The 27,071-nt window shown below is 36.6% G+C and overlaps 3 protein-coding genes across 4 annotated transcripts; 2 read left to right on the top strand and 1 right to left on the bottom strand.

Moving 5' to 3' along the window:
• The first annotated feature begins 160 nt into the window (after nucleotides 1-160).
• LOC109107450 (reticulophagy regulator 3-like) lies at nucleotides 161-10,081 on the top strand. The gene is made up of 9 exons (XM_042719864.1): nucleotides 161-791; nucleotides 3,119-3,225; nucleotides 3,558-3,588; nucleotides 3,702-3,828; nucleotides 4,191-4,275; nucleotides 4,366-4,503; nucleotides 5,259-5,338; nucleotides 5,502-5,634; nucleotides 6,500-10,081. The coding sequence occupies exons 1-9, from the start codon at nucleotides 550-552 to the stop codon at nucleotides 7,060-7,062; spliced, it is 1,506 nt and encodes a 501-aa protein (XP_042575798.1). The 5' UTR covers nucleotides 161-549; the 3' UTR covers nucleotides 7,063-10,081.
• A 608-nt stretch (nucleotides 10,082-10,689) lies between these two features.
• Nucleotides 10,690-19,279, top strand: LOC109098828 (homologous-pairing protein 2 homolog). Its single transcript, XM_042719863.1, has 8 exons — nucleotides 10,690-10,848; nucleotides 10,996-11,096; nucleotides 13,826-13,915; nucleotides 14,010-14,121; nucleotides 14,360-14,505; nucleotides 15,646-15,699; nucleotides 16,051-16,110; nucleotides 17,380-19,279. Exons 1-8 carry the CDS (start codon nucleotides 10,827-10,829, stop codon nucleotides 17,434-17,436), a joined length of 642 nt encoding a protein of 213 aa, XP_042575797.1. The 5' UTR covers nucleotides 10,690-10,826; the 3' UTR covers nucleotides 17,437-19,279.
• A 357-nt stretch (nucleotides 19,280-19,636) lies between these two features.
• LOC109098827 (MAX dimerization protein MLX) lies at nucleotides 19,637-25,212 on the bottom strand. 2 transcript variants are annotated; one of them, XM_019112342.2, is made up of 8 exons: nucleotides 25,092-25,212; nucleotides 24,156-24,195; nucleotides 23,843-23,932; nucleotides 23,395-23,504; nucleotides 22,627-22,729; nucleotides 22,428-22,527; nucleotides 22,016-22,217; nucleotides 19,637-20,517 (listed from the first exon to the last, which is right to left on the bottom strand). In XM_019112342.2, exons 1-8 carry the CDS (start codon nucleotides 25,131-25,133, stop codon nucleotides 20,461-20,463), a joined length of 744 nt encoding a protein of 247 aa, XP_018967887.1. In that variant the 5' UTR covers nucleotides 25,134-25,212; the 3' UTR covers nucleotides 19,637-20,460. The 2 variants fall into 2 exon arrangements, with proteins under 2 accessions (XP_018967887.1, XP_042575796.1); XM_042719862.1 differs by having other exon boundaries at nucleotides 24,156-24,192; nucleotides 25,092-25,173.
• Nucleotides 25,213-27,071: the final 1,859 nt, after the last annotated feature.

The raw sequence follows: 27,071 nt of genomic DNA, 5'->3' as shown, positions 1-27,071 counted from the left end.
TTAGTATTTATTTTACATAAATACTAATTATGAGAGATATTTGGGGTTTTATTTCTTACTCATGGTTACTGTCAAATCTAAATCTTCCTATCAAACCTGTATACTATGCCATTAATCCATGTGACAGTGTTTGCGGCGTCTGAAGAGAGAGAGAGAGAGGTGCTGTTGTTGTTCTCGAGCTCTGACTGTGATCATGATGTCATTGGCTAGATCAAGTCCGTCCTCCGCGGCTCCCGCGACAAAAACAACGACTGGACATGACAACAGCACGGTGACAGCATAACAGAGGACCCGTGCAGACACTTAAACGTATAAACATAGCAACCCAAACCCAAAAGATGGGTTTTATTTCACATTCGCTCTGTATCAACGGCGGCAGCCTCGCACGAGGTCTGTCTTCTGCTGTTCTGCCCTGAGCGGCTCCAGGCTAAAGCTAGCTAGCGTTACATACATCCAGATCGTTATTAAAGCACGGGGCTTATTTTCAGCACTCTGTTATACTAGATTTTGTTGCTATTTTTGCTGTCACGTTTTCCCAGACGCGTAAGTATGGCTGGAGCGGAAGACGCGGCTGAAGGGAGCGGTTGCGCGGGGAGGCTGCGCTCTCGCGTCGGCCTCCGGAGCGGCTCGTGCTCCGGCGAGAGTCAAGAGCAGCTCCGCGCCGTGAAAGCAACGCTGCTGGAGCGGCTGGGACCCCACGAGCGCCTGCTCGCCTATCTTCAGTCTGTGTTATTGTGGGAGAGGCCCTTTCACAGCGTCCTGCTGTACACGGCCGCCAATGTCGTGTTCTGGTGAGTGGATGAGCTTTATCTCCATGGATTTAACGTCATCTCCACTCGGGCTCTGTTTACAACCTAGTGCTCTCAGCTGAAACGTTTACATTATTCATGAACATTTTTGAGGATCTTGTATAACTTAAGCCTTTCTTGTTTTATCTGGATGCATACGTGTTGACTTGTTCCAGACGTTTGCCCCTTTAATTTAAGATAAGGAACAGAAGGTCAGGCTGGGTACCTATATTTAGACAGTGAGCGCTGGCTGTATTGGTGCTACTGTTAACACAATGCTGAGTGCACACACTTTGTGTTTTTGTGAATAACGTTGTGATTAACTTGACAATAACGTTTAATCTTGTATTAGGTGCCATATTTGACAGCCTTTACTAAGGCATGTTAAGCAGAGCCTACTGTTATGTTGCATGTTGTCTTCCACATCCTACTGTCTATGCATGTCTTCCACATTGTGAATTTAATTATACGTAATATATTAATCATTATGTCATTAATATTTAATAATATTATACCACTATATCAGTAATATATTAATCATTATGTCATTAATATTTAATATTAACTTTATTAAATGATTTACAATAAATATTGTTATTTTGTATTTGATAAAATATAATAAAAAGGCCAACTAACGTGTTATATTCCCAAACCGGTTTGTTGGGCCTGGCCTTACAGTTGTATGATTTCTTGTTCATGCATTAAGACTTTTATCAGGCCAGCGTAACTTGGGAAGCTGTGTGCTGTTAGTACACGCTTTTGTGCTTTTAAAAAATTAACACAAGTTCAAAGCGGACCCTGTTTATTTGCTTAATGCATGTCCTGGTCTGTATATATGTATATTTAAAAAAAATTGTTATGAGTCATTTCATTTGTGCAGTTACTACAAAGATTACAAAATGTTTGCCTCTGTAATCTTTAGTCTAGGGCTGCAAAAACGATTAATCGCATTCAAAATAAACGTTTGTTTTACATACCTATATGTGTGTGTGCTGTGTATATTTTTATGTATGTATATAATTACACACACCTCAATGTATATTTAAAAAAAATTGTATGTGTATATATGTTAATACTTGTATATAAATTATATTATATATAAATATAAATGTTTTATATATTAATCTATCATTTTTCCTTAACATATACATGTATATGTGTGTATTTATGTATAATGAATATACACAGTACACACACATTGTATGTTAACATAAAATTGTATTTTGAATCTGATCAATCGTTTTGCAGCCCTACTTTAATCAAAATGTAACAATGTGCCCTTCCTCTGAAATTAATATTTATATAAGAAATTAATAAGATTATAAGAATTTGTTATGCAAATTTGCATTAAGGCTCCATACTGATACGTAACACACACTTTGCCATCCTATTCAAATCCTTAATGGATAAAGTCCTGATAACTTTGCCTCCTTTTATGGAAATATGCAACATTTATAGAAGTAAAATTAGTTGGGAATGAGATTTCATGTTGACTATTTGCTATAAAGGATGCTCAATTAGTCTGACTCAGGAGGGAAAGATGTGCAGGGAAGAATCGTTGTAGGTTTGATGGCTCACTCTCTTTTTCTTTATCGTTCAGGCATGCAGTCTTCATTCACTTAGTGCAGTCACTCTCTCCATCAGAGAAATATTCTCCCTGATCTTATTATCTCCTTTTATTTGCCTCAGTGAACAGCAGAGGAACCGTTTGTGACATTTCTGTGCTTGTAAAGATGTTTATTTATAATTTTTTAACCATAGCCCATTCAGAAATAAAGTCTCACCACCATCTCAGAACATTTCAACCCTCTGCTTAAATTTGGTTGTAGTGGTTTTGACGGGTCATGTGTGAATGCTGTTTGATCCAGTCATCAAACAGCATTCGCTGTCTGGTTCCACACCGAGAGATCAGTAGAATTCAGCCTGGTCTCAGTGGCGCCTCACCTTTTGGTCAAGTACTGTAGCACATGGCAGTAATTAGCCATGCAGCGAAACTGTCGGAAATCACAACTGCTGGTGCAGCACATGCTGTCTCCTAGATTTGCACAGGAAGACACTGGGGCCGGAAACACCTGTGTAACAAAGGTTTCCTCATACATTCAGGATGATAAATGTGTGACGGATGCCATCACAAGGTTTTGGTCAGAGATTCCACAACAGAGCTGCTGATGCAGCATAAAGCACACATTGTAATCCATAAAAAAGAAAAACAATGATTCAAGACACTTCACAAAAATGATCAAAAAGCCTTTGTTCAAGGTTATTTCATGAAGAAAACATTTAAAAAGAGAGTATAAATATGGACTACAGTCTTTCTGATCTCTTCTCAGGTTTTTTGCTCTGAGCTCTTTGAGGTTGCTTTTTCTGCTGGCATCAGGTCTGGCCCTGGCTGTTTGTGTCGACACTTGGAGGAATAAGATCTGGCCTAAGATCAGAGGTACAACTGACCTTCCTCTATTGCCTGTCTACAACTACTACCTTCAAGACCTCATCTTTCTTCCATCTGTTTATTATTTTAATATGAATCATATTGGCTGTAATTAAAATCTCTGTGTTCCCTGTGCTGTGACCCACTCAAGATTCATTTTCTCCCTGCCCATTCACTCAGCTCCTGGCAAGTTATGAAACTGACAGTTACTAGTGCATTTCCAGGAGGAGAACAGTATCGACCTGAATCAATATTTTGCGTGTAGCTGTTACACAGTGGCTTATTAGCATTTGATCTAATCTAATGTCTACCTGACATTGTTTGTTTTTGTTCTTTTACAGTTAAAAGGCAAGATGAGAGCGAGAATGAAAGGTAATGTCAATTTGTTTACTCTTTTTCAGGTTTTTCTAGTGGTGTGAGACTTGAGTTGTTTAATTTAATTGTTATTTATTAGTTCTCTCTGCTCTTCTCTGATTGGCTCTCAGCTGGGGTCTGGTGCAGCCTGGGTCTTTGAGTGTGCCTGAATTATGCCACCACCTGGCTGAAGTTTGGGTTATGGGCTCTTCCTGTGCAACAGATATTGTGCAGTTCAAACAGAAAAATCCAGGCAAGGTGAGATTGCGTCAAAACCAGAAACTCAATTAAAATCGACTTTGTTACAGTTGCATAGTGACGTTATAAGCCCTATATTGTGTGTGTAGCCAGACTTTTGACTTGCGGAAAATAGTTTGTTCCAGTTTGCAATTTTTTTTTTCTGGCTCACTTAGACAGGAAGAGACTTTCCAAGCAACATGTAAAGTGACCAACCACAATGCATTTTGTTGTGCATTGGTGTCATTGAAGGCCTTTCATTATTATTATGGCTTTTATGACTGCTTTATGAGGTTGAATTATTACAATGTTGGTATAATATACAAAGTCTTTTGTTTTAATGCTAAACATTTATCAAATCATGAAACTCCATTGTTTTACAGTTTTGTATGCTGGTTTGTGGCCTGTTCACGTCAGTGGCCATGGTGGGGCGCTACATCCCTGGACTGGTGCTGTCATACATGGCTTGTGAGTAGCAGAAATCCTTCAGGGCTTCCTCATCCTCTCCAGAGACTTAACAACTGCAAAATATTTACTTTCTCTCTTTCTGTCCCTCAGTGCTGGGTGTGTTGCTGTGCCCATTGGCTCTGTATTATCGGCTGTGGCAGCGTGCATGTGTGAAGCTGGAGCCGGCCCTGCAGTGGCTGGACTTCAGCGCCAAAGGATATATGATGTCAAAGCCTATAGACAACCAGTGCAAGTACACTGTAGAGCTATACAGTTTGAGTCCCATAAAACTGATGCTATGCTAAAGACAAATTTAGTCTTTTTAGAGTTGTATTTTAAGGACTATATCTGAAGATGTAGTTTAAAAAATTGTGGCCATATAGGTTCATTGTGTATTGTTAAAAATGTAGTGATGCACAGCTAACACAGAAGTTACTTTCAAACCAAGCAGCTTTCTGTTGGTCAACACAGCGAAGTTGCATGTAAAATTTGAACACAGTGCAAAATCTGCATTGGGGAAACAAAATTATGATTATGTGGATTCCTGTTAAAGCTAAATTTCCTGCCATTTTAGCTCCGAAACACAGTCTTCTCTATATAATTTAGCTCTTATACTACAAATCTGTGCAAAACAACTTTTCTTGATGTTTGTTCAATGTTTGTTTTATAGACATGAAGACATTCGATATTCATATGACATCTTACCTGACTAGGGTCTATTGCATACTAAAGCATCTATGTGATGTGCAGTTGCTTGTTTGACAAAATTAACACAAAATGATTTTAGCTGAAGAATGAATCAACACATAAGGTAATACTGAATGTTGTACAGAAACTTTGAATTACTTAGACTCAGTTTCTCAATTGTATTTGACAGTTACATGTTACAATAAGTATTTGTGAACATGACCAGTTGATGTCTCTTGTAGCTATCTTTAACTGTATATTACAGTTTTCAGAAGTTTAGATAAACCGAACTAATGTTTACCCTTCTGTGTTTGCAGTTCTTCGTAAGCCCTTCAGAAGCGGGACCTCAGATGACGCAAGTGACAGCGAAGAAGAACTGGCTGCATTCTGCCCAACGGTGAGCCCAGAAACAGGGTTATTTATAACACAGGGATTTAGAGCAGCTGCATGGTCATGAGGTTAGGGGGTCTGTAGAGGTTCATGATAGTAAAAAGCAAATTGAAAGATCATCGTTTTTTTTCTAATACACTCACACTTCTCTAAATATTCTGCCCCTCTAGTTTGATGAAGCAGCAGTTGCTAAGGAGCTGGCACTGACTGACTCCGAGCACTCGGATGCTGAGGTGTCATACATGGATAACGGCACCTTTAACCTCTCCAGGGGTCAAACACCCCTCACAGAGGGCTCAGAGGGTAAGACACCTTGACGTCTTTTTTTCAGTCTTTATATGTGAGTCAATGACAAGATTGTCTACAGTAAAGAAAAGAAAAGTAAAGCACAACAAATCCTTATAAATGTGCATTTTGTATTCACGTTGGTTTCACACGGTACTGAAAAACCGTTATAATATTTTAAAGAAAATCATTTTAATGACTCATGAGGTGCAACGATCAAGTAAAAAGTAATAAAATATTTCCTCACTCATTGAATATATGTGAGTGTACACGTAATCAAAATCATAGTTTTTTTAATGTGTGTGTGTATATATATATATATATATATATATATATATATATCATGGTTAAAGGTTATTTTGTTTGTGTATCAGTAAGTTGAATAAACAAATTAATTAAAAACTAAATATCAGAATCAATTCCAAAATTAAATTACTGTATGCATGAATTCTGTTTTTCATACAATATTGTTTAAAAGTTTGTGGCCAGTAAGGATTAAAAAAAAAAAAAAAAAAAAAAAAATTATATATATATATATATATATATATATATAATATATATATATATATATTATAATATTAAGAAATGTTTCGGCATATCAGAATGATTTCTGAAGGATCATGTGACACTGAAGACTGGAGTAATGGATACTGATAATTCAACTTTACATCACAGGAACAAATTACATTTTAAAATATATTATAATAAAAAAAATTATTTTAAATTGTAACTGTATTTCCCAAAATTACTGTTTTTTTTATTTTTATTAAATAATCAATTACTAGTAATTAATAAATAGGACAAAAATGAGTAATGTCGATGACCAATGTATAATTTTTTCCCCATGCTATAATATCTTAATCTTTATTTATTCACTTAATAGATCTAGACAGACACAGTGATCCAGAAGAATCATTTGCCTGTGGGCTTCCAGACTTCCCCTCCATCAACCCAGATGCCACCCTGATGGAGGATGATGATGATGTCAGCATCGGGCTGCCCAGTCTCAACTCAGCTGCGCCCTCTGGCCCTCGCGGCTCTACCTCTGCCCTGCTGGACCTGGACACCCAGATGGACTCTGATCAGGAAGACCTCGACCCCGAGATCTCCCTCGGCTCCCTAAATACTACCTCTGACCTCACTAGTAACCTTGCAGGGGTCATCGCCAGCAACATGATCCAGGCAGCCATCGCAGGAGCCATGCAGCCCCGCCCACCGCAAGGCCCTCGGAGAGAGAGCGGCCCACGGGCAGGAGCCGCTCCAAGGGGATACAGGAAGCAGTCGAGCTCGGAGTTAGACACAGACCTGGACTTTGATGGTGAGGACTTTGAGATGTTGGATCAGTCCGAGCTGAACCAGTTGGATCCCTTTGGAGGTGGGCAGGGGGGCCAAAACAGAACCCAGGGATCCAGTTTCCTGTCCAACTTGCTGGGGAAGCCACAGTGAGCCCATCTTGCAGATACTCCCTCCGTCTGTCAGCTCCTCGTGCTCCTCGTGCCCCTCGCACCTTGTTTCGAGTAGAAGTTTGCAGTGTTGGTTTGAATGTCTTCTGAGATGCTTTTGATTTATCTGAGTGACTGCGACGGAGAGAGAGTGTGTTTGTTTTGCACTGTTAATGTCATATTAGATTCACCTGCCAGGTTTCCTCTGCTGGCTGCAGTTGATATCACTGTGAAGTAATCTTGTTTGTATTCTGAATCTTCTCTGTTTCTGCTCGGTGAGCTTCCGTGTCCTCTCTCATTAGTGTGTGTGAAAGACTCCGATTTACTTTGTAGGCTAAGCAATAGGACAAAAATCATAGAAACATTTAAAAAGATCCAAAATCTCTTTAACTTCTTAGAAACCAGCAAAACGAATACCAGATCTTTTAACCACACCCAAGTCTTATAGATCTTTCACATCAATGGCTGTATTGTTTGTGTCTTCAATAATAACACACGGGACCAAATCGGACATTCCATCATCAATGCAAAGTCAAGACCCTTAAGGTATACAGATATGAAGACGCCTGTAATAAAGAAATATACAGTCAAGATGTCGCTGAGCAGAGGAGTCTGATGAAGTAGCAGTGACATATTAAGGCCGCAGCCTCTTCTCTTGTTTTTAAAGTGGTATTTCAACAAAAAAAATCTAAATTCTGTCACCATTTATTCACACTTATGCCATTTCTAAACCATGTATGACATTCCTTCTTCTGTAGAACATACAAGAAGTTATTTTGAGATGGAAGTCAGTGGAAACAAAAACTGTTCCGATTCCAACATTCCACAGAAGAAAACAAGTCTGAAGGGTTTGGAACAACAAGAGGGCTGAGTAAATGATTGGCATAATTTTCTTTTTTGGGTGGCCTATCACTTTAAGACTCTGAGACATGAACTTTTCTTAAGGTCACTGAGTGATAAACAGCAGGCAGGTTCTCATTTTGCCATATAGGGGTGAATTCAGGTAAATTGGGATGCTTTTTGTCATTGAAACGACTGGGGAAAATGTCCCAAATAACTTGAATTCACCTTGTTTGCACCTGTTTTCCCCCCATTTGTTTATTTTTTTATGTGGTAACTGCACATCATTTTTCATCATGTCTATCTGATGGCGATGAAAATTTCTTAAATCAGGAGTAATATAATAAAATGTATTAATTGTATATCATTGCCCAGCAATTTTAATCTCAGCAAGATTTTGAAAAAAATTAGTAGTCAAAACATTTCTTTCACAATGATATTTACATTTAAGTTCATACAGGCTGGATTTTTTTCTGCATTACTTGAAAACCACGTTAATAAATCACAGTAGCTCTTTCCTAAATTTTGAAAGACCTCTGTTGTAAAAATAGGGAAAATTACAGTATATTGTCTTTCAAATGGCTGTTCTTTGTCTGTTCATCATTCAAAAAAAAAAAAAAAAAATAGAAATCAAACAATTCCAACTTGTTTAACAGCTCAGCAATGCTGTTCATCTGGATAATATGGCAGTACATTAAATTTGTTTGTAATGACTCTACCTCAAACAAGACGTTTGGCTGTAACGGCCACCTCTTTGTGGCAGTTACAGCACCGCCTCCTCTCTTCAAACACGTCTTTAACCGTTCTGACTTTATGCGGGAACTTTTATACAGGTAGCAGCAGAAAAACAATAGCTCTCTGCATCCTCTCTTTTCATCTGGTCTGGTCTGGTATGAGATTTAGGGCAAAGTCTTACATTCAGTACAGTACTAAAGCACAGAGGATTCCTTTCTTCCTTTCTTGTGGTATGATGAAGCTGGTGGAATTAAATGAGTTGAATTTGCTGTTTTATTTGCTGTTTCTTTAATAGATGCTGAGCATTATTTGTGTTACTGCACTTTTCCCAAGTGAACTGTTTCTGTTTCTGACCTAATGCTAATGAGACCATCATTGCTGGCTTTAAGCTTTCATTATTGTGTAAGCTGGAAAGTAGGAAACGTACCGGAAAACTGCTGTAGCGATAAAAGGCATTCTGTTACCAGAGACCAGTGAAGTGTTTTCTATTTTCCAAGCATACGTTGGTTTTCTCATTTTAATTTAAGGCAATGGAGCGTTTAGGAATTATAAGGAAGCATCTTATCTTTCTCATGTGTATTCACAGTCTGACACTTCCTGCTATTCCAGTTTATTACATTTCAAACCCAAGTCTTACTTTATCCAGCCAACTTGAGTTAGGTTAGAAGAGCAGTACTGTTTATTGGAGTGATTTTACCACTTTTCTGTGATTTTATTCAATCTCTTTTTTTTTTTTTTTTTTTGGTTATGAGCCCTAATTACTGAATTGCTGATGATATTTTTTGGATTGCTGTGTTAAAAAAAGATTTATTATTATGATTATTATTATTATTTAGGTGTTATATGTGACATTGAAGTGTAATGCAAAATAGGTTCATAGATTGGAAAGCCTTTTATTTCCCCTCCTTTTTACTTTCATGTTTATAGTTAATACTATTATTAATACTTAACTGTTTATATGGACACACTCTTTTATGAATATTGATTCATTTGGTTTGCTAGATTATCCAGTGGAAAAAAGCATGACAAGATTTTTGTTTGTAAGTGTGTCGGTGTGATTACTATTCAGTGCAAAAATTCTTTGGCCGTTTTAGCCATTCATCTTTTTGTGGTCAATTTCAACAAAAATCACCAGCAATTCAAATGGGACAATGCAGTGGTGGTTTATATATTGGAAGAAAATTATACCCAGCGTCATCTATGGATGTTGTATTGATGTTAGTGATTTAAAACATAAATCAGTTAACAGTCTACCATGTTGAGGCAAATGCAAAATACAGAATCACTCGTCTTTTCTTTATTTGTGCGAGCATTTTACAGGAGTCTTTCTGTAGCTGGATTCTGGAGTGATTTTTATTTCTGTACAGAACTATTTCACTCTTTCATTCTCTGTAATTGGTTTTTGATAACTTTTGATGTGCAAGACAATAAAGAGATGAATGAATATATTCTTTAAGTAAAACATTTGATTTTTCGTCTATTAGTTAGGCCTATTGGATACATTTAATTTAGTTTTGTGACCTATTGACCAAAGAAAAAATTTCTAGGCTTATTTGCAATAACAATGACAATTATTAACAGAAATAAACACATTTTAGTAAGATTAAAAAAGAAATCTGTTGTGGAAGGCTATACAATAATAATCAATAAAAAATAAAAAAGTGAACATGGTTAATCTTAACTAGCTCTACTTCTACAGAAAATTGTATTTACAGAATGAACAAATTACAATCAATCAACTTTTTACATGAAATTGGCAAGTTGCTTTAATTCATTTAGAAATATTATAAACCGTATGGATAATTTGAAAAAAGCCTGCATTAAATGTTTACCAGTATAATAATATACTATTTTTAAGCAATTATATGTTGTCCTCTAAAAAGCGAAAAAGCTAAAGATGCAGAAGAATGCATTAGCGAAGGGCATTTTAATTAGAAGTTTATATACATTATACATAATGTGTATATTATACATTGTAATGACACAATGACACACACATATGCATAACCAGAAGATCCAACCATAGACAGTAAAAGAGATCCAACACAGACCACCAAGATGACGTCTTCAAGATGACGTACGTGTCGTCGTCACCGGTACTCCCACAATTCAACTCGGCGCGCGAAAGCTGACTGAGGTAAACAACAGAAAAGTGCAGCTCGCTGACAGATCTAGACCGAGTAACTGTAAACAATGAGCAAAAAAGACAGTGCTGGTACGTGATGCTTCTTACTGCACTACTGAACATTTTATGGCTTAATTTTGTTGTGATTTCATAAACGGTAACGTAACGTTATAGCACAACGCTACAATACAATAATCAGCTGTATGCATCAGATTTCCATCTTTGTCTCCCACACAGGTGTCGCACAGATCCTCGCCTACCTGAATGAGAAAAACAGACCCTATAGTGCTCAGGATGTCTTTACAAACCTACAGAAGCAGTGTGGTCTGGGTAAAACGGTAAAGAGCAAAATTACATTTCAGATTTAAAACGTTCTGCTTTGATGACATCTGTCCAGTAGCTTAAAGTCGGCTTGAAATCAAAATTGACCATTCTTATTTTTTGATGGAATACTGTAGTGTTTATTATAAATAATTTATCTGTTCACTTCATTATTTTTTTTCAAATTCATGTGCCCTCATAATCTTTAATCAAACACCTTAACCGCAAAATGAAAATTTTGTCATTAATCACTTAAGTCACCCCCATGACGTTCCAAACATGTAAAAGCTTTGTTCGTCTTCGGAACACAATTTAAGATATTTTGGATGAAAACCGGGAGGCTAGGTGGGCGTGGCTTCAGCAACCAGCTCCCGCCTCTTTGCCCATTTCCGATTATCCAGGAGTGACACACACGGCCAGCTCCACCCACTTTAGGTTTAAAAAAACGCTCTTCAGAAGCCTACGGGTGATGTCATGGACACTACGTCCATGTTTTTATAAAGTCTATGGTGATAATACAAGAGCGCTTTGTGGTGATCATCAACATTGTGTTAAAAGGTTAGTTCATCCAAAAATGGACCCCAGGCAAATGTGCAGGGGCGGATTTAGTGAATTGGGGGCCCCAGGCAAATATAGGAATGGGGCCCTATACATTTGCACACATTTACCTAGATCAACCCTCGAGGTCCTTTTTTTGTTGTGATGCTTGCTGCTGCACAATGGTGCCACATTGTTGTGTCCAATGTTTCTACATTTTTTATGTACATGTTCTAATGGGATTCTTTTTAATTTTACATTTATTCATTTAGCAGATACTTTTATTATTTCATGTTGTAGACCACGAAATAGCAATTGATTTACCGTTTTTTTTTTGTTTTAACCATAAAACAAAATAAATTATAAAATGATAAACCTCACAACTGAAACTTTATATTTCTGGGATGAGTCAGAAGTATAAATTATTATTATATTATTTAAAACAGATTTATGTGAGTGAATATTCGCATTGGTCTGAACACACAACTGCAGACTGGATTATTGAAAATGCACATTCATTCTCTGCCAGTAGGAGGTGCTTTTGGAGTCAGAAAATATAGTGGTTTCCCACTATAACAGCTCTAAACAAAAACAGCTCAGCTCATAAATGGGACTTTATCAGGTAAAATGAGAAATGTGAGTTACCAGCATAAGCCTACATTTTATTTTAGTCATTTTAACTTAGGGCTGTCAATCAATTTAAAATATATAATTCACAATTAATGGCATGATTGTCATGAGTTAACTTGTGAATAATCGCAACTTAATTGCACATTTTTATCTGTTCTAAATGTACCTTAAATGAATATTTTCCCCATGGTTTCACAGACTAAAATGCATGTTTGAGCTGTCTCAGCTGAAAATATCTTGCTCTGACATATCTTAAAACTCATTGTTCTGTGTCAATATGCACACCTGTAACACTTTCTTTTAAGGCATTTTTGTAATGCAAAAATTAATTTATGCAATAAATGTTTATTATTAGTGAAACCAGTTAACAGAGCATGAAGAGTAGACATGTTTCATAGGTCATAGATGTTTTTCAAAGAACTTGTTCATGTCTATTAGACACAAAAAAAAAAAAAAAAAAAAAAAAAAATACTAGCTTCCTATTACTTCTCTTTCTTTGCACTGAGCACTTTACACAAACCTGTTTGCATTTTCGCATGACAGGGCAGCTCACTTCTGAACATGCAAAATGTACATTTATTATTTATTATTACATTTGTTTGCCTCTCTGTGCCACATACTGTATTTTGATGCAGCTAAATTCTCAAAAATGTTTTCATTGATATATTGTTACTGTCAGACAACGGGATGAATATAAAATAGTGACTGAAACGCGACTTGTTAAGACTAACCAGCTCTCTCTTCCAAGATGTTAAGATGCACAAAAATATATATAATCGTGCCGTCGTCTGATAAAAAAATCAAATAGGCTACAGAATAGCTTGAAGACAATAGCTGTGCTGTGATTTCAGCTATACTTATATGTAAAATTAGAGAAGCAACATATCAGTGTTTTAACTGAAAAGCGCAGCTCCTTTCAGCCGCGCGCTGAACGCAGAGAGAGAGAAGTGTGCGCGCGCTGGGAAAGAGGGACCTCGCGCTCGTGCGGCAGTCAGCTTTAGATGCATAAAATTTTATTTTGCTACAAGCTGGATACACAAGAAGCACGTTCAACTCGGACGCGCAGACGAATGTCTTGCATAAACACCGTAAACAGCAAACCGTTCGCGTGTTCCGCGCTTAATGCGCATCTCCTATATGAAAAGCATTAGGGGGCCCTTGGCTTTTGGGGGCCCAAGGCAGTCGCCTACCTTTGCCTAATTTCCAAGCATCCATGCATGGTCGTGACTTATTTCTTTCAGACGAATCCAGTCGGAGTTATATTAAAAATTATCTTTGATCTTTCGAGCTTTATCATTGCAGTCAGCAGGGGTTGCATTGCTTCAGTCCAAAATAAGTTAAATAAAAAGTGCCCATCCATACAAAAAAAAAAAAAGTGTCTCACATGGCTCCAGGGAGTGAACAAAGGCCTCCTGTAGCAAATCGATGTGTTTTTGTAAGAAAAATATCCATATACAAAATGTTATAATCACTTTAATCTAGCTTGCGCCAACAGTTGTACACAGAAGCAGTTCCGGGAGCCTGACATATGAGGTCAGCGTTACGCATTTTGTGATACTAAACACCTTTATTTTCTCAGGCTGTGGTCAAAGCAATGGAGCAGCTGGCCCAGCAGGGAAAGATTCAAGAGAAAGTCTATGGAAAGCAGAAGATCTACTTTGCAGATCAGGTTGGTCTGATTAGGATGGAGACAGTTTGCTGTTAATATGAAGAGAACTGGTGCTGGGTAATCAGCCTGACAGATGTCCTTTCTAACCCTTCAGTCTCAGTTTGCGGATGTGAGTGATGCTGAACTTAAGGAGATGGATGCTCGTGTTGCAGAACTCAGTGCTGAAGTACAGACCATCTCACAGAGCTGCAGGCAGCTGGATACAGGTGTGCTGCTGGGAAAAGACATGTGGTTTGAAATTGTGCACAGACTGTTTGTACATGTAGGGATTTACCTCTGATTACAGAACCGGCTTTTTATTGTGCATCCCTATAAATGATAAAAAGAAGGCTTTAAAAAGATCGGTATCAGTGATCGGTATCAGCAGATACTGCTTTCTGTGATCGGTCTCAAAAATCTTGATCGGAGCACCCCTAGATAAAAAGTTAATCTTTTTGCCCTCAGAACTGAAGGAGCTGAACAGCTCATTAACCACAGCAGAGATGGAGGCCCAGATCCAGGAGCTGAAGGCAGAGTGCTCTGGGTACAGAGAGAGGCTGGATAAAATCAAGTCCGCTACAAACCATGTGACCCCTGAGGAGAAGCAGAAGGTTAGAAATCACTGTGATCTTCTGGCCTTGGCACCATGTGACAAATTCACCACGCAGGATCTATTCTGGGATCAACAGTAGGTCAGACTAATGGTTCATGTTTTTACTTCCTGCCAGCATTTTTACCTCAGACCCACCAAAAAATTATAGTTTATTTTTTGGCAATACATGTCAGGAAAGATATATTTATAATTTATTTTAGAAAAATATGTTATTGATCCTAAACTTTTGAACAGCAGTGTGTTTGTATGTATGACAGTAATGTTACAAAATAATGCAACAAAGTACAAACTATTTCTATTTCAAATAAATGTTCTTTTGAACAGTATATTCATCAAAGAATACTGGGGGGAAATTATCAGTTTCCACTTTAATACTAAGCAGCACAACTATTTCTAACATTGATAATGATAAGAAATGTTTTTTGAGCAGCAAATCAGCATATTAGAATGATTTCAGATGATCATGTGACACTGAAGACTGGAGTAATTTTGCTGAAAATTCAGCTTTGCCATCGCAGGAATAAAATATATTTCAAAATATATCCAAATACAAAGTTATTTTAAATTGTAACAATATTTCATTACTTTACTGCATTTTTCATCAAATGTTTGAACAAAAAATTCTGCAATAATATCTGGAATTATACAGCTATATTGTAACTCCATGACCGCTTTCAAAAAACTATTTTGCTGAAAACAGTGGCATATTGTGAAAAAAATTCTCTCAGTCTGACAATTTTGATCAGTTTCTTGGAACAGTTCCATGACATTACATTGGTAACCTATTTAAATGAGCTAAACCATAACAACAGAAAACCAAGTGTTAACGTTTACAGTACCAGCTCTGTGTATGATTAATGAACACAAAATATAGTGTGGAGTAAGTGCAAATGATAGTCTATACACCGGCCTGAATCTCTCCCACACTGGCCCTGAGCCATTCTTATTCTTGAACACTGCACATTAAATAGCTTTTTTTGTAAGCAGTGCAAAAATACTAATCTAAAGCCTTCTAGCATCTCTGGAATAAGTTTGATTCATTAGGCGAAGTATATACAGATAATGTGGCTGTCCTGGGGCAGTTAACAGCATATTATGCTTGTTTATGTTGCTGACAAATGTATTTCTTGCCCCTCAGGTTTACAAGGAGAGAGAGACTTATGTCAAGGAGTGGAGGAAGAGGAAGAGAATGGTAATGATCCATAAAAACATTTATTCACATAACTTCAGATTCTGCCCAGGAGACAAAATGTCAGCTAGTTTTTAATGATACAACCATAAGGAGTGCCTTTATGAAATTGCATTCATTTCATATTTACCTTTGTGTCCTCAACACCATGGTTTATTTATGTACGAATGTAAACTGCACATTATGGTCTTTACTATCACTGCCAATGGTCAACTGACCATTAAAAAATGATGCCTGTGATAATGCTACATAACTTACTCTATACAGATAATTAGATATATATTAAGTCTTATGTACCATAACATTAAACTCCAAGCAAGGCTTTTAAGTAGTTTATGTCTCTTTACCTGCCAGGTTACTGATATGGTTGGAGCTATTTTGGAGGGGTACCCGAAGAGCAAGAAACAGTTTCTGGTGAGTCATTCCCTCAAAACGGGTTTCCAAACAGGTTTTTGTAACAAATTTACTTGAAGTACCATCTGAGATTTGATGTTAATATTTCATTTAAAACATTTTTGCTTGTTCACGATTCTCTGATGTCAGTAAATGGTCACATGACATGGAAGTAAAGAAATAAAATAGTGAATCTTTACCTCGTTTCAACTCTAATCACAAAAATGAAGAAATATATTATTGTTGTAAATTACAAATAAAAATGAGTATTTGAAAAAAATTATAATTTTTACACCAAGTAATAATACTAATATTTATCTTAAATGCTTCACTTTTTAACATTCAAATCCTCAAGCTTTTATTTTATCATAATGCTACTGAAATGCTGTAAACTTTAAACTTCTGTCCATTAAAAAAATTAAAAAAATAAAGTGAAAAAAAAACAAAAAACATACCAAAAAACATACCAAAATCCAAGCAAAAGCCGAAGCACATTATTATTATTATTAAAGGGATAGTTCACCCAAAAGTAAAAATCTATCATTAATTACTCATCCTCATGTTGTTCCAAACCTGTAAGACCTTCGTTCATCTCAACAACACAAAACAAAATAATATATATTAAATCAAATACCATACCTACCCTACACACACATAAACACAACCGAAACCGACACGTTCAAGGCCCAGAAACAGTCCATGAAAATACTCTGTGAGATCAGTGGCTCAACCATAATTTTATAAAGCTACAAGAATGCCTTTTTTGTGCACAAAGAAAACAAAAATAATGACTTTATTCAACAATTCTTCTCTCCTGTGGCCCTGTTAGCCGCCATTATCAACAGTACCACAACGTATGCGTGTGCATGAAGTTATTTTTGTTTTCTTTGAGCACATAAAATTATTCTTGTAGTTTTGTAAAACTAAGGTTGGACTATTATTATTAACAGATGGACTTTTTTAACAATGTCCTTACTACATTTTTGGGCCTGGGATCATTTCAGTTCCATTGCTGTCTGTGGAGGGTCAGAAAGCTCTCGGAATTCATCAAAAATATCTTAATTTGTGTTCCGAAGATGAACAAAGGGTTTGGAATGACACGAGGTTGAGTAATGACAAAACTTTAATTTTTGGGTAAACTATTTCTTTAATTATTAGCTTTTCATCAACTTTAAAACCCCACACACAGTTCCCTCACAAACCCCTAGGGGTTCACAGCCAGTATCAAGTGTATTTTTATACTGGCAAATGAAAAACTTTCTTTCCTCTATTTCTTGTGTTTGAAATCAGGAGGAGGCTGGGATTGAAACAGATGAGGACCATAAAGTGACAATGCCCAACATCTGATGGAGGACTAACTGATTAAATTCAGATGTCGCCAACATCGTTGCTGGGACACCAGACCTTTGGAAAGGTTGGAAAGTAATGAAGAGGATTCTGGGACACCCTGAGAGAACTGTTTTGTTAAAAACCAATCCTATTTATAAAAGTTCTGTTGAGTAAGAAAGAACAAACAAGCTGTAAAAAAGTTTGAACATTGTTTATTTTTCAATTAAAAAAATTATACTGATACAAAAATATTTCCCCCAGATTCTTCCGTTGAAGTCAGAAATGCAGAAGCACAGAGTCTAGTATAGTAGTTCAGCAGACATAGCCTCGTTTCTGTGAGCTGCCATTCGCTCCACTTTATGGCTTAATTTGTTAAGACGTCCCTTATTCCAGCACAGGTCAAACAGTTGATTGTACAATCATCTGCCATTTAAAAACAAGACCTCAATACCTACAAATCTGTCCTGAGTAGACTTCTAATTTTCATTACGCCTTAATTAACATTCATTGAAAATATAAATAGAATTGGGCGGTCACACCGTGTGAAGCTGCCACCACGCACGGATGCAACTGTGTCTTCATTGATAGCTTATGCAGCACATAACATACTGATCACAAGAGCTTAAACCGTTATCATACACGTAGAATAAAACATTGCGCTACACAAAGCTGAACAAAAACTGACATAACATGACAAAAAAGAGGTTTATCTTCCATTATTTGTGCGCAGACACTGCAATCTTTGGTTACAGCATCACTGACAAAGAGGAACTAAGATGGCTCAGCATTGCCTAACTTTAATTATATTAAAACATGCCAGACAGCTGATGCATCACAGTGTAACCAGTCCTCTCTGCTCCCCTTTCGAGCACTAGGCTGTTCGCAAATGTGAAAATGTAGTTGTGCTTTGGAAAATGATTTGAACATGAGGTAAAGATGAAAACTGAATGCAACACACCAAGCTTAATCATTCAAAGGCAGCTGTCTGGTTTATAATGCAGTAAATCGAGACATGTCTTTCACCTCAGTATATGGGGTGTGAAGCTGTCTTACAGCTGAGTATTCTCTATCATATTTTTGGTTGTCAGGATGCTATTTTATCTTAGCATCACAACTGCAGACTTTTGAAAATTTGAATACTGATGTAACTCTTCTGGGTTTAGACTAGACTAAGAAATGATTGAACTTCAGGACTGAGGTGTTTCTCGATAACATCAACTAAACAGAACTCACTAGGGGTGCTCCGATCAGCATTTTTCAGGCCGATTACAGAAAGCAGTATCTGCCGATCCGATCACCGATACCAATCTTTTTAAAGCCTTCTTTTTATCATGTAGAATTATTGATTTTGATGATCCAATCAAGAGTTTTAGACATTTATTCAGGGCCTGAATTTCCTTTTTGAAATGAATCCCTCTCATGTTACTCTTGTAGGAGGATTTTTATTTATTTTTTTCATTTGAGGGGTGGAGGGGGGCATTTTTCAAAAATATGTATGTACCTCACCTAAATGTTTGATCATGCACTGTATTTTGTTTTTACAATTGTGTAATTGTTGCACAATAGCTTACACAGCGCAAGCCTGATTTTGTGAGCTGTATGTGAGTTTCACACATACTCTGTTTGCAGTGCGTATGTAGACCATGTGTGGTACAGAAGAAGCACGGACTGTGCTTTCACACAGGACTCTGCTCCTGGTCCATGGCTGCTTACCACAAACACATTTATCCATTATTTTGATTTTAAATCCAAACATTGTTACTTAAAATGCTTTTTCAACATTGTGATTTTTTTTTTTACACATTAAAGTAATACAATCTTTCATCAATTATTCAATGCTTTTTACTTTTGCATTTACTTCTAGATTTATATATTAAGTTGCTAAAACAAAACATTTAAACCACTTTTCTTACATTATCACAAACATTCTAAATTAAAACTTAATGACAGAAACAGCTTTACTGCCTTTTTTTTTTTGCATTTAAATATTTAATACAAGCAATCCTGCTTTCATAAAGAACTTTTAAAATTGTTGCCTTGTTTATCTAAAAGTGCTCTTTTCCTTTAAACCTAGCCAAAAAACCATAGCCTATGTGTTGACTGTGAAACACAGTAGACTTTAATTATATGCATTTATGGTGTAATTACTACATTTTTGTGTCAGTGCATGTTCACATTTATGCAAACAATGCGCTGTTACTTTAATTTAGCGCTTGCATTGCAGCAAAAAATAGACTCGGTGCGAAACCATCTCTGCACTGCTGCTGACGCACCGCTCCTGAACACACTGCCAGACTGCAACCGTGTGTGCAGTGTGAACACTTTAATCCATTAACATGCATTTACTGCAAACAGAGTAATGTGAAACTGGCATTATTATGTGTGCGCGCTGCAAGTGCACGGTCTCCAGGAAAGCACGCAAGCTTTGAATGGTTTAAACACTGGCAAGAATTAAAAAGAAAAAATGCAATTTATAAACTTTAGTGACAATGCGACACTGCCTCAATAGTGCAAATGACAATTCCTGTGTCAACTATGCAGCTCACTTATAGCGCAGACTAGATGTGATTTCAAGCCATTTGCATTTTGAGAGAGAAAGATAGCGTGTGCAGTGATTCACTCGCACTGTTTGTGACCGTCGAGCAATCATCCCAAAGTGATTATTGGCCGATAGTGATCGGAGCACCCCTAGAACTAACACATTCTTTAATTTCTAAACCAGCTGAAGGTGTGTGAGGAAACAATATGCAATCGCAAACATCTTAGATCAGATTATTACCTTTTTAAATTATTAGTAATAAAATGATTGATCAGAACAAATTATTGCATTTCCACATTTGTTGATTGGAATCACTGCCATAAACACTGTCAGTCAATACTTGAGCAAGCACTATTTCATCTCTTTTAGAGTTCTTGAACGCACCCCAGTCCATTAGTGTGCTGATACCCTGCTGCATAGTGTGTGTGTGTGTGTGTGAAAGAGAGACTGTTCTTGAATGAGATATCAGCCTGAGAGACAGACAAACATACAGATTGACAGCTTCAGTACAGCTGACCATTCACTTGCTGCAGCACGGTCACCACAAATTCTCTCAGCGTCTGTCAACAATACAGAAAAACATGGTTAGTCTGGGAGTTTACAGTGTTTATCTAAGCCTGTGTAGGTGATTGACTGAAAAACTGAAGCATGCTGTCACTCGTGTAGTGATCAGGGGGCTGTTTCATAAAACTAGTTTACCAAATAAGTCAGGCTTCTTTCAGTTATTCTGACTTATAGTCACTTGATTTGGTTTCCTTTGAAACTAACCTGGTCCAGAGCAGGTTAACTGTCACTGACCAATATGAATGCATCGATATTACCACCGACTCTCTCACATACAATTAGTTGACTTTATTATTAGTCCAAATATAAAAGCATACAGAAAATGCAACTTAAATAATCAAATAAATAAAAATATAGGCTACAACCAACTATATTTAATGTATTGTGGCCAAAATGCAATGACCTTTCTTTTTTTTTTTTATATATATGAAAACATTTTAACACAGTCGCTACTTGTGCATTCAGTTGATCAGCAGTTTCTAGCCATGCAGCCTTTCTCTCTGATTTTATGATAGCTGTGCCTTTTATGATTATTAGTAGAACATTAAAACATTACAATCTAAAATCGCTCATTAAAGCATTAAAAACACTTAAGTTAAAATCACTGAATTAAAAATGAAAATAAATAGACTACATTTTAACTGATAAGAGGAACACACATTTAACTCAATTTGTGCTAGTATGGCTGTATTAGCCAGCTTACAATTGATTTACAGTTACTGCTATCATAAAAATACACTTATGTAGTATTAAAATTCTACTTGTCACATTTAATGTCCAACAACAAATATTTTAGCAGAATGTATATTTTATTCAGAGTTATTATGCTATTATTCTATTCTGCTCCGTCTGTGTAGCGCGCAGTAGCGCTCGTAAAATTAGATAGCCTAATTTTAAATGTGATTTCTAGATTTGGAAAAGTCTAGTTAATTAATTAAATATTAAAAAAATGTTTAATGAATAAACATTATTTTCTAGTTTTCAAACTCTAAAATATTTGATCAGGTAGAAACAGAGTAAAAACTATTTTTAAAAATCCTTCTGAATCCTTATCCAGTAAATCACAAACAACTGGAAAACTCATGGGGCCTTTAAGTATTGTTGTGGACCTTTACGTTAAAGAAACTGAGAACTGCAACAGCTATTAACAAGCCTTAAAGGAATAGTTCACCTAAAAATGAAAATGTTGTCATCATTTACTTACCTTCATGTTGTTCCAAACCTATATAAGTTTCTTTCTTAAGTTGAACACAAAAAGAAGATATTTTAAAAAATGTTGAAGAACCAAAAAATTGTTCATTTCCATCGACTTCCATAGTAGGGAAAGAAATACTATGGATGTCAATGGGGACCATCACTTGTTTGATTACCTGCATTGCTCATAATATCTTCTTTTATGTTCAACAAACTCAAACAGGTTTGAAATGACATTACATAAATTTTCTTTTTTGGGTGAGCTATTTCTTTAAACGTGTGAGCATGTGTATGTGCTACCTGGGGCTTGCAGTGTTCCTCGATCCAGCTGAAGACGCAAGCAGAGAGCTCCTGAAAGCTGTTGACTGACACCGAGGCACTGAAGGACTGGAACAGAGAGTCCATGATGCTCTGAAACACACTGAACTTCACCTGATCTGAAACCTGCTCGCTGCCCTGCTGAGGGTTATTCTGATGGGCCTTCACAATGTGCTCATAGTTCCTGAAACAAACCATTAGAGACATGTTAGTATCTGAGACTTTTCTTCCTCCCTCCCCTCTATTGGTCTTTAAGGGTGTTATCTATCTCGGCAGAAGAGTGACGGTGTCAGATAAAGCCGAAAACAACCCTGCCGGAGAGTAAGTGGAACTACATTTGTCTGCTTAAGCAGTTAAAAGTGTCCCAGCCCCCTGTAAATAACCCCCCACTCACGTTTTCATAATTTTCAGCGCCATCACCTCCTTCCTAAGTGTGGAAACATCCTCTTCCTGCTTCTTCTTTTCTTTGTGGAGAAACTGAATGTAGTCGATTGCTGCAAACACACACACACACACACAAGCTGCTGAGCTTTTCCATTCCAGAGTGAAAGGCATGTGACAAGGAAATATAAATAGATAATGAATGTTCTCACTCTTCTGCAGGACTGTAGCTTTACTCATCTTCTGTGTGGCCATGGCAAAGTCAGACTGCTGCTGGCATGTAGGCACTATAGACTGCAGGTCATCATAGCCTTTCTGTGGGACAGAGATCCGTACAGACACATTTGAGTGACAGAAGTAGAACGCTAGGAACAAGGCACTGTGTTCTTTCACACACGAGCAGCTCACAATCCAGTGTTTTCAGGATCTCAAAGTTGGGCTGTTCACAGTAAACTCTGCTCCACATGAACTCATCTCAGCATCTTGACTTCACTTTGACTTGACTTGACTTGTTTTGGGTTGATTGTAACATGTATTTGGGAACACAACATGTGCTGATCTCATCTTCCCAAATTAGTAATGAAAAGCACTTACAAACCAGCTGTTGTCAACAGAACAGAAGAGGGTCGCTGCGTAATTTTTTCCACCAAAATGAAAGTTTGGATTATTATTATTGCCATATTTCTATATAATCACAAAGTGTTTGGGCATATTGAGCAGCCCTACAAACAAGCACAGCACCTGGAGCTTTAAAAAACGTTTATAACAGTAAACAATTTACAATTTTTATCAGGGAATAAAGTAATAAAACACAAATTTGGCAAAAATGCCCAAATAATTACTTAAGTCAAGTAATTACTGTGCTTTTATGTTCCATTATCGCCATCACTTCCATGTACTTAGATGTTCTTGTGCTTATGTAAGGTACTATATTTTCTGTCTTTGTTTTTCCTAAACCACTTTGCTCTTCTCACTCTTACCTTGATGGCATCTCTGCGTTTCTGCTCTGCCTGTGTGTGTGCCTGTCTCCTCCGGTCTTTATATGACTCCTTATAGGGCGTCTCATGTCTGTTATCACTGTCTTCATCATCTAAACCAAAGGGAAGAACTGTGTGTTAGCAGACTGTATCCTGATGTCTGTCTCTAATGTTGCAGAAATAAATGTTTTATTTTATATCGTGACGTACAGCATCAGAGTGTAACATAATTGAAAAAGAAAACAATACAGGCCATGGACTTGGAGCGGGGAAGAGTCTTGCATACAGTACACATATACAAGGATTTAATTGTTCACAATTAGATCTAACACATGCATTTTAGAAAATGAATAGGTGAATTTAGTATTTCATGGCAGTGAAACGATGACCATTTTAGAGCAAAGGTTATAAAATAATGGCCATGTTTGATATTAGATGATTGGGGTATTACCTGTGTTTGGTACAGAAGAGGCACTTGTGGATCCGATGCTGTTGGCTCTTGACACCACACTTCCTTTGCGAGCACTCTCGGCAAAGAAACCTAATGATATAGAAATTTATACAAGTGTAAATGTATACATTGGTGTTAATTTTTGGTTACTTCAGCATTTGACAGCACAAAGTAGTTTCAGTTTGTCAAGTCCAGCTTATTTGTTTATTATATTTTTATAACTGCATGTCTAACCTTCACCTTGGTATATAAGCTGGAGAAAAAAACACATCACTTGAGAGTGACAGTAATATTTTATAGCTCTGGTACTCACTGTGATCGAAGCCGTTGTCACTGAAGGCGCCGTCCGTCTGCTGGGACATGGTGAGATGGGTGATATAAAAAGACAAACAGAAGAACAGTCAAAGCCAGCCTGACTAAACATTCACATATGCAAACAAAGCCTGACCCGTCCTGTCTTACCTTTATCTAGGGCACCTCTAACTCCCCACTGTGATGTGTCTCAAATAACCCCTTTAAAGGGTGACATTTAATCTACATGCATAATGCGTCTCCAAACTCTCAGATTGAGCAATCTCTGTCATATTGTCAAGATGTCATTACAGTCGGTGCAATTGAGGGCATGTTTTATTATTTTATAAGTTGCATATGAATGCGGCAGGAAGTTACAATGCACTGGAACAGCAGCATACATATAGTGAAGGCACAGACAAAGAGAACGAGTGATCTTTTATTTGCTGTCTTGATAGTATTTCGGGACATCATCTGTCACGTGAATCGAATCCTGTTCTCTGGGGAGTCGATTCGTTCGTTCGAACGCGCCTTCGATGCACAAAAATTCTGTCTAGTGGCAATTTAAACACGTTTCGAAACACGTTCACCAGTTAGCTTAGCGGATTCAACTCTTACACATCTGTTATAGCTTCCATTCTTATATTTACAACATAAATAGACCGTTTAAGCTCAGACACGTTTTCGGACGCGTTTCTGTAGTAATTCGTTGTCTAAATCACAGCTAAATACGCTGCATTTTGAGACCACGATACTGTGGGAAGCATGGTAACGTAATTGTTCTTTTGACTTGCTGAACTTTACGATTAACGTTAGCCAGCTGAGCTAGAGAGTGAAACCAACCGCTGCAGACCTAACGATACACAGACAAACAGAAACACATTTCACGGGGGCGATTTGGGAGCATATGGTTGTTTTAAAATCAACGGACAGTCTTTATCTGAATATTTTTCCTTACTTTGAGCCAGGGATCCTCAGGTGACGCGCTGTTTTCCGTCATTTTGAAATAAACAATGACTGGATGTTACGAGCTGCGCCCTCTATTGGACATTATCTTGTCTGCGACTTAGAGACTCTGACTACTGACGGCTATGATTTCCGATGAACTGTAGTTCATTAATATATTGATCTATTCGTTCATCCATTTCGTTTTTTTATTTACTCATTGCAATTGCATTGACTGTGTATTATATTATATTTTATTGTAGCCTATAGCTACAAATATGCCTTACATTCAGGGGCGTAGCCATCTCTTCAGAAGTGAGGGGGACAGATTTACATTACAATATAACATTTATGTAATCTATATACCCTACCAGTCAAAAGTTTTTGAACAGTAAGATTTTTCATGTTTTTAAAGAAGTGTCTTCTGCTCACCAAGCCTGCATTTATTTGATCCAAAGTACAGCAAAATTAGTAATATTGTGAAATATTGTTACTATTTAAAATAACTGTTTTCTATTTGAATATTTTTTAAACTGTAATTTATTCTTGTGATCAAAGGTGAATTTTCAGCAGTCTTCAGTGTCACATTCTTCAGAAATCATTCTAATGTGCTGATTTGCTGATTATCAATATTTAAAACAGATGAGTACATTTTTTTCAGCATTCTTTGATGAATAGAAGGATCCAAAGATCAGCATTTATGTGAAATAAAACGCTTTTGCAACATTATACACTATATCATTCAAAAGCTTAGATTCAGTACAATTGTATTTTTTTTGGAAAATAAATTATAGAAATGAATACTTTTATTTAGCAAGGATGCTTTAAATTGATCAAAAGTGATTATAAAGACACAATTTTACTTAAGATTTCTATTTCAGATAAATGCTGTTCTTCTGAACTTTCTATTCATCAAAGAAACCTGAAAAATTCTACTCAGCTGTTTTCAAAATCATCATAATAAATGTTTTTTTGAGCAGCAAATCAGAATATCAGAATGATTTCTGAAGGATCCTGTGACTGGAGTAATGATGCTAAAAATTCAGCTTTGAAATCTCAGTAAATGACATTTTGAAATATATTCAAATAGAAAGCAGTTATTTAAAATAGGTTAGTAAAAATATTTGAAAATGTTACTGTTTTGCTGTAGTTTGGATCAAATAAATGCAGGCTTGGAGAACAGAAGAGACTTCTTTAAAAAACATTAACAAGCTTACTGTTCAAAAACTTTTGACTGGTAGTGGATACTACAGGCAACTTTTAATTTTCTCTAATTTCTAGCTTTTAATTGGCTTAGAAATCTATAACTGCTGGACAATAACCAATAATAATGATTTGTTTATATACTACAAACCCTTTTTTATCACATAATAAGGCTTCTATACTGTAATAAATGCTATGTCAGTTAGCACTCCATTGCTCATATACTTTATTTATCACCTGCTGGAGATGACTTGAAAAACACAAAGAAACCATATATTGTCGCAATCGTATGTTTAATGTCCCTCGCATAATCTACGCCCCTGCTTACATTGATCAAATATAAACGTCAGTGTGTGGTCATTTATTCCACATGGTGGTGCTCTAAGAGTTTATTTTACATCAAACTGAGCGTTAAAGCTCATATCACATAGTAATGGGAGTATCTATCTATCTATCTATCTATCTATCTATCTATCTATCTATCTATCTATCTATCTATCTATCTATCTATCTATCTATCTATCTATCTATCTATCTATCTGTATGTATGTCTGTCTGTCTGTCTGTCTGTCTGTCTGTGTCTCTGTCTGTCTGTTTTTGCATGTAATTTCTGTATAAAACTTAAGTCTTGGATTTGAAAAAGCTATAGAACATTTATGCTGTTATTGCCGGAGGAGAAAAAAAATAATTATGTTAATTAAATAGTGTATTTTCGGATTTGTTTAGTAAAATTTAAACAGTAATATATTTATGACCAGCAGAACACAACAATAAATAATAAATTAAACCA

This window comes from Cyprinus carpio, chromosome B3 (assembly GCF_018340385.1).
Source record: "Cyprinus carpio isolate SPL01 chromosome B3, ASM1834038v1, whole genome shotgun sequence".
NCBI classification, from domain to species: Eukaryota; Metazoa; Chordata; class Actinopteri; order Cypriniformes; family Cyprinidae; genus Cyprinus; species Cyprinus carpio.
This window is presented reverse-complemented; position numbering and strand designations above follow the sequence as displayed.